The 11,712-nt window shown below is 36.8% G+C and overlaps 2 protein-coding genes across 2 annotated transcripts; one reads left to right on the top strand and one right to left on the bottom strand.

Annotated features, from left to right (window-relative positions):
- Positions 1-1,976: 1,976 nt before the first annotated feature.
- LOC118741747 (juvenile hormone acid O-methyltransferase-like) lies at positions 1,977-3,030 on the top strand. Its single transcript, XM_036473721.1, has 3 exons — positions 1,977-2,347; positions 2,413-2,696; positions 2,755-3,030. The coding sequence occupies exons 1-3, from the start codon at positions 1,977-1,979 to the stop codon at positions 2,943-2,945; spliced, it is 846 nt and encodes a 281-aa protein (XP_036329614.1). The 3' UTR covers positions 2,946-3,030.
- A 4,400-nt stretch (positions 3,031-7,430) lies between these two features.
- Positions 7,431-9,321, bottom strand: LOC118741746 (juvenile hormone acid O-methyltransferase-like). Its single transcript, XM_036473720.1, has 3 exons — positions 8,764-9,321; positions 8,415-8,698; positions 7,431-8,350 (listed from the first exon to the last, which is right to left on the bottom strand). The coding sequence occupies exons 1-3, from the start codon at positions 9,132-9,134 to the stop codon at positions 8,112-8,114; spliced, it is 894 nt and encodes a 297-aa protein (XP_036329613.1). The 5' UTR covers positions 9,135-9,321; the 3' UTR covers positions 7,431-8,111.
- Positions 9,322-11,712: the final 2,391 nt, after the last annotated feature.

The following is an 11,712-nucleotide window of genomic DNA, read 5'->3' as shown; positions in this document are numbered from 1 at the left end:
GTACATATATTTTATGGCAACTAACAACCGCGTTCAATTAGAGCTTCGGGCTAAAAATATTTAATAAAGGACATTTTATGGAGTCTAGTATTCACTACTTTTACATTAATTTTTTGAATCTAATATCACATTTAAAACTGCTTCTAATGAATTTACTAGAAGCGGAAAATCCTGCATATAGTGAGATCACATTTCGATTTGACTCTGTGGGAGATGCTGCTTTTCCTTTGACAAAACATTTGATGACCGAGAAAGTGTTTGAAGGCAAACAGGGACCATATTAATAAAATATCTTCTAGGGCACGGGTAATAAGTAGACGAAAATGCCTTCAGTACTTTGGTAGCTAGATGACAAGTTCCAAACAAAGTTTGAATGTATTTCCTGAAAGTGGTAATCGGAGTTTTAATGCTCCCCTAGGGCCTAAATAGGCGGATAACTGAGGAGTCGTAAAGTTCCGATTCCTGCAAGTTTCGTTTTATATTGAAATCCGCGCATCTTTCAATCGCGTATATTTCAGCCAGGAAAATGAAAATACATATAATTTTCCCCTAGGTTTCAGGTATCTCAATCTTTATACACCTTTTCCGGTACCCTTTTTATTAGCTTTCTAACATTTTTGTAAAGCTAGACTGCGGGCGCATGCTTTGCATCGGTAATGCAACTTCAGTGCACTTCTTCTTTCCTGGTAACACTCATCTTTAGGATAGATCTTTTCGCCTGAGTCTGGATATGAATATGCAGAGTGGAAAGATCTGAACATGAGATTTATTGAGAGTTCCTGACAAAAAACAACTCCTTCAATTCTGTTATCTTTATTCGATCCATCCGTGAAGATATTTATTGGACCTCTACTATAGAGGCTGCCATTCGCCCCTTCTTAGGGATGTGTGTGTGGAAAAGGTTATGTTCGGGGCAAGCCTGGGAACGCTCCGCCAGAGCTTTTTAGCCTAATGACGGAACGAACTGCGGCAACTTTTAGTTTTGTGTTTTGCGCTAAAGTAGGAGTGATCCGACAGGCTCCGCTGATGCCAACGAGGGTCGGCCATTGCACGCGCTCTAGCTTCCTAGATAAGAATAGATATTTCTAGTGCATTTCATCAGACAATGACCCCATATAATATGATTGGATTGATCATGGTTTCACATAGCTTCTGTGTGGCATTTTTACACCGCAGAAAGGAGCCACAGGTGCATTTTTAATACGCTGCTCAATATTTGGCTTCCACGATGACTTCCTCTCAGGGATCAAGCCCAAGAACTTGTCAGAGATCACAAGTGAAACGTCTCCTACCATGATACCATTTATATCTCTTGGTAAATAGTGCATGCTCCGTCTATCCAGGATTTATAGCATATCCGCGCCTAGCAGACGTTTGACGCAGATTTTTGGCCAATTTTAGGCACAACAGGTGACAGAGTGTCCAGGAACTTTCCACTAACATTGAGTGCCACGTCGTCCACGTAGGTAATGAAGCGGCATTTTCTACTTTCCATTTTCTCCAAAATGTCGTCTACCACGAAAGTGTTTTTACCTCCCTGCAGGGTAGCCCTGCTCACTTTTTACTGAAGAGAGGCGTTGCTCCATTACGCTGTGACAGTTCCGTTGTTCAGCCTGCGGGAGATAAGCCTAACTATGATTTCCAACTATCAGTAGTTAAATATGTTCAGTAATCAGTAAAATTGTACTGGTAATCAAAATGCAATTTCTTTACGAACAAAAATTTATTCATTACAACTATGCTCAATACACTTAATATATAATGCAGTGTACCCAGGTATGATAACGATGAAAAGATACGCTTTATAAAAGCTACAGCTGCGTTCAGTTAACTATCAAAAGTTCAACATTAAGTGAATGGTACATAAGTTCCGCTCGTAAGCAATTGATTGAAATTGTGTTTAATCCTTCCACTTGCGAATATCGAGTAACTCCAAAATAAACGAAAGTGCTCCTACATACTTACTCGTAAATATCATGTATCAAGCCTCGCTTTATCACCGCGCCAGCGATTTTCAGCGACGTGATTCGGAGAAGATTTTTAAGGAATATAAGAAAATTATGAAATGGCGCGCAGATGGGCGTGACACACTCATCGATATCGGTTCGGGTCCTGGCAATGTGCTTATGAAATCAATTTATCCAATGCTGCCGGCGAAATTCAATGCTGTTTTGGCCACAGATATTTCCGAGCGTATGATCGATTACGCGCGCAAGAAGTATGGTGGCGTTGAACGCGCCAACTTCGAAGTGTTAGATATAGCTTCTGCGCAGCTGCCACAACACCTGTGCGGGCAATTTGATCACCTCACCTCATTCTTTTGCCTGAATTGGGTGCAAAATCAAAGGTAAACTAGCCTGTTGAGATCGCTAACGATACCTTCATATGTATGTATGTATGTATATATTCCAGACGCGCCTTGCAGAATATCTATCAATTGCTGCGTCGTAGTGGCGGTGACTGTCTACTCGTTTTCGTCGCGAATCATCCCTTCTATGAAATGTTTATGGAACTCTCAAAATCAGAAAAATGGGGTAGCTATATGGCGGATGCTATGCAATATATTTCACCGTTATATAACAGTGAAGATCCAGTGGCTGACTATAACAAATTGTTGCTTGAAAATGGTTTTGTGGACTGTAATGTGGAGGTACGCAATGAGACCTTTGTCTTTGAGGGCGCGCAAAATTTTAAAGGTTTGTGCTATTTTCTTCACTGTTGCAATCGACTTAAGAAAATTACAAATTCTTATAGATAATTTGAAAGCTATTACGCCTTTTTTATCACGTATACCGGAAGGTCAACATGAGGAATTTCTGGATGATCTGGTCCAAGTTCTACTTAAGATGAAAGTGTGTAACGGCCAAATCAGCGAACCGGATTTCAAATGCACTACACTGTATAAATTAGTTGTTGTTTATGCAAGGAAATGCAGCGAGCTGTGAATATATTTTATGGCAGTTTTTAAGTCTTCTGAAGACTTTTTAGTTACTCAATTTTTAAGTTTGGACCATCAACTTTTGAAATTATGATGCTGCAAAAATTTGTAAATTCGCGGTTTTTACCAAAAAAAAAACATAGTTTAAGGACTGCAATGTAAACAAATTATTTAAAATAAAAAATTTTAGAATTTAAGAAATTAAATTAAATTTACGTTTACGTTTGTATGCGTCAAATTTTGGACGTGCCTCTTCCTTTCTAATTGATGCTGCCTTCATATGTGGGGAGGCCTAAAAGACCACCTGCAAAATACAAAGAAACGGATGTTGTTATAACACTGAGAGGGGCGAGGCGGAAATTGCTGGCTTGTATATTTTCAATGCCACAGATTTGACAATTCTTACTCGATTGATACGTAATACTTACCAAATTAAAAGTCAGCTTTCTTTAATTCGCAAACGCGAGTCAATTTGACCCTAGCAACATAAATGGTATTCTTACCTTTTTCTGTCTAGACCAGGGAGATAATCAAGAAGAAGAATTTTTGTTTTAAAAAAGGAACTTGAAGTGCAACCCTAAACTATAGGACTGCCACAATTGATTCCGAATTATTCGACCAGTGTGATTTGTTACACTTTCGTATCGATGCGCGGGCTGTTGCACTTACTTAAAATAAAAAGATAATATTTAACAGGCTTGTAATTGAACTCACAAAACAACGTATTTTTATTAGGTAAACAAAAAAAAAGTATTAAAGGAAAATAAAAATTTCGAACCAAATTAATATATTTATGTACATTAAGGACCACCTTGAATGTAGGAAGCAAATTTTTACATAAATATTTCCTGATATCTTCGACTTTAGTGGTATCGATTTTGGGTATTAAATGAAAAAAAAAAGAAATTTATTTTTTTTTCTTCGCCCGTATGAAGAAAATACTCAATCAAGTAAAAAACTTTCATATTCTGCCTTATCCTGAGTTTCGCCTGAAAAAAAAAATCACCCGAAAATCTGTGATCCGCTCATAGTAAAACCAAGGAAACCAAAAGTGAAAAGTGAAATTTATTTAAATAAATGCAATTTTCAGAAAAAGCTATTGCTTAGTGTTTGCTCATGCGGCCCAATATACATACATATAAATTCAGATTGCCAGATTTCTGCTGTATGTATATACATACGTACGTACAAAAATCTATGTATATTAAAAGCAAGTGCAGTCACAGGAAAATGTTGACGTCCCTCATTTAGAAACACATTACGATCATAGATAAGCACTTTACACGACCAGTAAAATTTGCCGTAAAAACAAATTTTTTACTGATAATGAAATTTCATTTTCATTACGAGTAAAATTTGTACTGATTTCATTAACGATGATAGTTAAACTAGATTAGCTAATTACTAGGCGGGGACCCGTGCGCATCTTTCGCGAAAGCTGTTTTTATGATTATTTTTTATTTGTTTATTTTTTCTTGATAATAATAGTTTACAAACAGATAATAAATGTTTCATTAAATTTTTATTAACTGAACGGCGGCACATGCTAATTGCACGCCCCAACTAAATAATACGTCTTATCAGCGAAGAAATCGAAAACGACCTGGAACTTGCTTGTGAAAAGTACAAATTGGCTGTGACAATCAATTTTTTTTTGCCGTAAGATATAATGTATGTATGTATGTATATTGTCATAGAAGTTTTTTGTGTTGAGAAACACTATTCTAACGGAAGTCAGGAATTTGTGTTGTAGCGAACTTACAGCATTTCCCAAAATTTACTGTATAGGTGCCAGGCCACTCGCTCAATTTGGTAAATACCACTTGGATATTAAATTTCGTTGCTAGTACTAGTTCTGCGGTAGAGTGTGCCAGTAAAAAATTCTGAATGCCCATGCACGCGTGGCCGGCCAATAACCCAGTCAGCAAAATCATCGTAAACGAGCTCGTAACTGGATATATTCTCGAAGAAAAACCGGATAAAAAGTCGTTTATGATAGCCATTTACAATTCATTTTCGTTTACTTTTTCGCTTGAAATTGTGGAGCGCCTACGAACACTCGTAAAAGGATCGAAAAGCATTCGTATGTGAATATTATATACTATAAAATATTGTGGTTGAAGAAAAACTTGTTACGAAATAAACAGTTTTTCTTGTGCTGACAAATTACTGCAAGCCTCTGTCTATTACACTTTTTTGTTTTATCGTTTATGTACGAGCCTTTAGCTAACTTTTTGAAGATCGATAATCCCTCTTAAAATATATTCGTAAATTGTACGTTTTTTAACTGGCTGGCCATTTTTTCAGAGTATTCTGAATTGTAGAGAAATTTTAAGTGATTCGTAAAGATCTCATCCGATATTTTGCCGAATTTTATTAAATAAAATAAACTGTGCAAAATCAGCAAAGCAATGAAAATAATGTTGCTATGTGAAGCATTTCTTCCAGATTTTTTTCCTAATTTTCTTTATTTTTTTGTACAGAAATTTCTTTACGAGCTCGTGTCAGCCACTTTATATAAAATTCTTTGAAGATTCGTAAAAAAAATCGTTACAGAAATGAGATACTTCTAAAGATTTCGTTAAGATTTCGAGAACTTTGGTATGTATGTATGTATACATATATGTTTACAACATTTAATGTGAAAATAAATTCATCTGATATTTTTTGAACGGAAAAAAATAATATCTTCGATTAGTCTGACTCTAGAAAAAGCTATATCAGTAAAAAATAATAGCTTTGGCGTTAACCCTAATTCAATTTTTAACCGACTTCATAAAAAGGAGAAAGTTATCAATTCGTCAAAATATTTTTTTTTTTTTATTATTTAACGCACAACTTTGGACCACGTTAACCGATTTTTAAAATCTTTTTTTGTAAAGGAAAATTTGGTTTAAATCCTTGGATCATGAAGATATTACCGATAATTTTAAATTTTTATATGAGAACTAGCATACCCGGCTAACTTCGTTCCGCCCAAATTAAATTTTTTGTATTGAAACATTTTGGTCCAACATTTTCACCAAGAGTCCACGATCATGATTTTCAGTGCCGCATTTATCTTCTAATATTACGGCTTGGTGGTTGTCAGATGGAATATTTCCAGTGCCGTCTTAAATAACCTAGCAAAAGTGTACATGCATACAAATAAACGTAATAGTTTCAATGCGTTTGAAAGGCGCCACGCCCCCTTTTCAAAAAGCCCCTATTTTCTCTAAGAGTATGGGATTGATTTCATATATCTCCATGCCATGTTCGAGTACTCTACCATGAACACTTATGCGATTTATTTTATATACATATTGTACATACCAAGTTCCAGTACTCTACCATGAACACTTCCAGAGATATTGGGTGTGAAAATTTCGATTTGTATGGGAGGTGCCACGCCTCCTTTTAAGATAACAAAAATTTTTCTCCATGTGTATGCAATTGCTTTCATATATCTCCATACCATGTTCTATCCTCTTCCGTGAAAATTTTCCGGGATATGCAGTATGAAAAATTGGCTTTGTGTGGGAGGTACCACGCCCTTTTTCTAATAGCCCCAATTTTTCTTCACGACCATGTGATTGATTTCATATATCTCCATACCAAGTTCCAGTGCTCTACCATGAACACTTCCAGAGATATGCAGTATGATATATTCGGTTTGTATAGAAGGTGCCACGTCCCCTTTTCCAATAACTGCAATTTTTCTCCATGAGTATGCGATTGTTTTCATATATTTCCATACCATGTTCGAATACTCTACCATGAACACTTCCAGAGATATGCAATATGAAAAAGTCGGTTTGTATGGGAGGTGCAACGCCCCCTGTACCTAGCTGTATGAAATACACTTTATATCCGATTCTCATACCTACTATATATACACAAAAATTTTCATAAAAATCGGTCGAGCCGTTGAGGAGGAGTTCGACCACTAACACCGTGACACGAGATTTTTATATATTAGATTGAAGTCGGTTTTATTTTTTGCTTAAAAATTACTTATATTTTGTTGCGCATAGGTCCGCCTAATCATGATTTATTTGAGCTGGTTTACACGTTTTACACTCAAACACTCAACTTCCAAAAAATTTAAGCAACCACTTTGCGCTCGTTCTATTGAATGCTTTGCCAGAACCAGCAAATTTTCTATCAAATGTGTCTTCAAAGTTCTAAAGTTAGTCAAAAGTAATTTTTTATGTGTTATTATTTACCTTGCAATGCATTCGCCCCTACCATAACGTCAACAGCATTTCTTCCGGTGTTCCTTTCCAGGAATATTCGAAATCCATAGTTTTCTGTCGTATCGAAACCCGATACTAAGGCAAATTTTGCTTCGAATTTTTTCCCACTGTCCTTCCTAAGTGTGCTTAAGTCAAAGGACATAGAAAACTAAAAAGGTGCATAGTCGTAGACTACGTTCCAGCAAAACGCGGCTACTGATTGTAGAAGGCAACCAGCCCAGTGGTGCGTACGTATCACGCAGCCGCATTTTGTTGGAACGTAATCTACTACTATGCACCTTCTTAGTTTTCTATGTTCTTTCCTTAAGTGCCAGCTAAAACCGCAAGAACCAAGTCGATATAGTTAATGCAAGGTATAGACGATCTAATCGCTTCACCAAAGTAAATTTAATGCGACGTATATACAGCCTAGCTGTTCGTATAGAGAGAATCCTGAGCAATTCGATTTGTTGATACGATCGTCAAGTTCTATTGTTCTATTATGTATGGGAGACTAGCTGTGTTATTGAAGAAAATAAACAAATAAGATAAAGAGGAGGGTACAAAGAGTATGCGGCATCACGGAATATATGTTCCGAAGTGTCCTCCTCCAGCTCACAAAACCAACAATTCGGCTCCTCAGATACAACCAATTTTATGTAGATGATAGCTCAGCCTGGAGTTTCCTGTCAGGTATCCGGTGAAAGCTCTTAAGTCTTCTCTGCTAAGACTTAGCGATCGCTTAGAGATTCCGGTTCGAGCCGGAATCTATTCGAAGCATCTTAGAATTAAATTTTAATGTTGACATTTCTAATCATTTGTGATTATATTTCTTATATTTCTAGTGCCAGTGAGGTGATTTTTTCATTGCGATAATGCATTGAAAAGTTGTTCATAAATAACTAAAAATAAGTCTCCATACATATGTATAAGTTATTGTCAATTTGCAATCTTTCACTTCAATTCAGTCCCTTTGCCAATCGCTCCGCTTCTTCAATCATGCTACTCAAATATTCGTTGGGTTTCCGCGCATAGACCACAACAAGTTTGTACGGTGCAATGAACTTGAAATCTCTCGCATTAATATCGCCTTCACGCAGCTTCATGTCGACCACAGCTTTAATCACATCTTCCAGAAAGTCTTCATGCTGCGTTTCGGGCATTCGTTCGAGAAATGGACAGACAGCTTTCACATTATCTGCAATATTTCAAGAAGCAAGAAGTTTTCTTGATACAAAAGCACTAAAATACCTTTCACTAACCTTTCAGATTCTGCGTGCCATCATAGACGAAGATCTCATTTCGGATCTCAACGCTAAAGTTTACAAAGCCAGCCTCCTGCAACAATTTGCTATACTCAGCGCCCGGGTCGCTACTATTATGCAACGGTGATATAAACTGTACGGCATCTGTCATATATCTACCCCATTTTTCTGACTTGGACAATTCTATGTACACATCAAAAATGGGGTTATTCGCGAGGAAAACGAGTAGACAGTCACCACCACTACGGCGCAGCAATTGATAGATATTCAACAAGGCGCGTCTGCAATATGTACGAAAAAAATCATCGGTGTGCTCTTCACCGATCTCAAGCACATGTAAACTCACTTTTGATTCTGCACCCAATGCAGGCAATAGAAAGAGGTCACATGATCGAATTGCCCGCACAGCCGCTGTGGCAGCTGCGCGCACGTGATGTCCAATACCTCGAAGTGCGCGCGCTCAGAGTCGCCATAGTTTTTGCGCGCGAAATCGATCATACGCTCCGAAATATCTGTGGCCAAAACAGCATTGAATTGCGCCGGCAGCATGGGATAAATGTATTCCATTAGCACATTGCCGGATCCCGAACCAATATCGATGAGTGTATCGTGTTCATCTGCGCGCCATTGCATCACTTTCATGTACTCCTGAAAAATCTGTTTCGAATCACGGCGCTGCACAGCGCTGGCACGATGATAAAGCGAGGCTTGATTCATAATATTGGTTTTTTTTTTTTTTCAAAATTCAGAAGTGGAATATTTGCAACACAAAAATACCATAAAATACCAGCAGCGCTTACAGCGGAAAAATACTTTTCAACACTTCCTATTCACCCACTTGACGTTGAACATTTGAAACGAGATGCGCTACGAGCGTAGCTTTTATGCTGATCCGAAAATCTAGAACCAACGATCACGCATTATTCTTAGCAGCTGTCGGTCGGTCGGTCCATTCAGCCCACCTGAACTTAACTGATTTTAATTTGTTTATTTTTGTATAGGTACACGGGCATGCGATAAAATCACTCGAGACAAAGGCATCGGACGCCGTGACGCCGAAACACACACAAATTATGTAAATTAAAATGAGCGGAAAATGATTATGCCGCAAGTACAACTGTTTCAAAGTTGTGTCGAGTGCATAAGAATAGTTGGCAGAGTAGCATGACAAATAGAAGGAAACTTGTTCCGAAATTGGATATGATCTTTCTTACGCATGGATCGCATAATGGGCTAATGTATACTCATACTCATATGTAGTGAGACACCTGATAGTTTGACAGCGGATGTGTCACGAGAAATGCATTTTTAGTTTTTTATTGTAATGGGTTTTTTGGAAAAGCATCAAAATAGAATTTACTATCAATAAAAAATTCAAAAATTTGATTACAAGTTCACCAACGTCAAGTGAGTGTACTCTGAGCTCTGGCGGCAAGTGAAATATGCTTTGATATAATCAGAGGCAATAGTGTGTCTCGATTCAATTGGGTTGGGGAAATGTAGAAACAGGATGAACTTTAAAATTTGTAAATTTTTCCCACATGGAAATTCAGTGAAGAATAATGTTATTTATTAACTTGTTGGTGGTAGTTGATTCTTCATTTCGTTAATTGACAACTTAAGTGCCATTGAATTTGTTTACAATTAATTTGAAGGTAGTTTCTTTTGAAATGGAGCTTTTCTAAAATTAAATATAGAACGGAATATATTATTGGATGGCCGCGTGCATGGTAACTGCAGATGCACCAACATAAGTGTCGGTTTTTAGTACCGACCGCTTTTCCGCAGAAAACTTTAACCCTCGGAACGTGTCTGTCTTAGATTTATAGTATTTTAAATAAATACACATTTTGTAACAGCTCTGCTAATATGAACAAATAGTAAGATTACCTTGTTTGTTATAATGTTTTAATGTTTATAAAGTTCCTTAAAATAATATTAAAATTTCCAAAGCATTCATTTGTTGAGGTAGTATCAAAGCCAGAGCTATAGCCAGCAGGAAATAAATTGAAGTGAAATGCCAAACAAAAAGTGAAGTGTCTCCATATTTTTCGAAGCGTTCATAAAATTTTAAGTGTCTTCATTATGGTAACGATTTATTCTATCCAAAACCATCTCGAGAGTTTTGCAGTTTTCTAGAAGATTCAAGATCTGATTATCGCCACTTAACTTAACGTAACCTAGAACTTAGAAAATCAAAATAAAACTAATTTCGACATTGCTTTAAGTTACGTTAATACGGTGTTTACATGAGGCGATTTACAGGCAACTTTTAGTTGAAAGCAACAATCGCCTGGGGTGAACGGCCTTTCAGTCGGTACGGAGTGAACTGTTACTTTATTATCTATTGTATATGAGATGAATACAAATGGTTATAACGTACGTTAACGTAACGTTAAGCGGTAGAATCTAAAATAAATAGATCCTTACGAATTCGCCGAGATTTGTTACTATTCGCTTCGTGTATTATTACCAAGCCATAAGTCAGGTTTTTACTGCTGTCTGACTCTCTACTTTTAATACTTAATACTGCCTTGGGATAGTACTCACTGTAAGTTAGAAGTTGAGATAAACTTGGTGAGATTTATATGCCGCACAATCTGCGACAAAAGTTACCTCACCTTGTCTCTAGATTATCGTGATCAACGACGACGTTGACGGCGTGGCACTTAACGTCACAGGAAAGTGTCTCGGCATTATGTGTGATCTTATACCGAGCTGTACATACCCTGCAAACCATTTTTTCAGAGTATTCTGAATCGTAAAGAAATTTTAACGAATTCCGTAAGATCCCATCCGATTTTTTTCCGAATTTTCTAAAATGAACTAAATTACGCACACTTCCATTCTTTTACGAAATTTCGGAAGAAAATCTGTGAAGCAACGAAAATAATGCTGCTATGTGAAGAATTTCTTGCAGACTTTTTTCAGAATTTTCTTTATTTTTCGTACAGAAATTTCTTTACGAGTTCGTGTCAACCACTTCATATAATTTTCTTTGAAGATTCGGAAAAAAATCGTTACAGAAATCAGATACTCCTAAAGATTTCGATAAGATTTCGGGAACTTTGGTTTGCAGGGTATGTACATATGTGTATGTAATATAATTTCCCCTGCAAACCAAAGTTCCCGAAATCTTAACGAAATCTTTAGGAGTTTCTCATTTCTGTAACGATTTTTTTACGAATCTTCAAAGAAAATTATATGAAGGGGTTGACACGAACTCGTAAAGAAATCTCTGTACGAAAAATAAAGAAAATTCTGAAAAAATTCTCCAAGAAATTCTTCACATGCC

Source organism: Rhagoletis pomonella, unplaced genomic scaffold, assembly GCF_013731165.1.
Source record: "Rhagoletis pomonella isolate Grant_MI unplaced genomic scaffold, Rhpom_1.0 Rhpom_scaffold_00006, whole genome shotgun sequence".
NCBI lineage: Eukaryota > Metazoa > Arthropoda > Insecta > Diptera > Tephritidae > Rhagoletis > Rhagoletis pomonella.
This window is presented reverse-complemented; position numbering and strand designations above follow the sequence as displayed.

Excerpts from the sequence above, each read along its gene's own strand:
- LOC118741747 (XM_036473721.1), top strand. The coding sequence starts at position 1,977 with ATGTATCAAGCCTCGCTTTATCACCGCGCCAGCGATTTTCAGCGACGT. Across the intron at positions 2,348-2,412 it reads AATTGGGTGCAAAATCAAAG|ACGCGCCTTGCAGAATATCT; the intron begins GTAAACTAGCCT and ends TATATATTCCAG. Across the intron at positions 2,697-2,754 it reads GGGCGCGCAAAATTTTAAAG|ATAATTTGAAAGCTATTACG; the intron begins GTTTGTGCTATT and ends AAATTCTTATAG.
- LOC118741746 (XM_036473720.1), bottom strand. The coding sequence starts at position 9,134 with ATGAATCAAGCCTCGCTTTATCATCGTGCCAGCGCTGTGCAGCGCCGT. Across the intron at positions 8,699-8,763 it reads CATTGGGTGCAGAATCAAAA|ACGCGCCTTGTTGAATATCT; the intron begins GTGAGTTTACAT and ends TACATATTGCAG. Across the intron at positions 8,351-8,414 it reads TGGCACGCAGAATCTGAAAG|ATAATGTGAAAGCTGTCTGT; the intron begins GTTAGTGAAAGG and ends GAAATATTGCAG.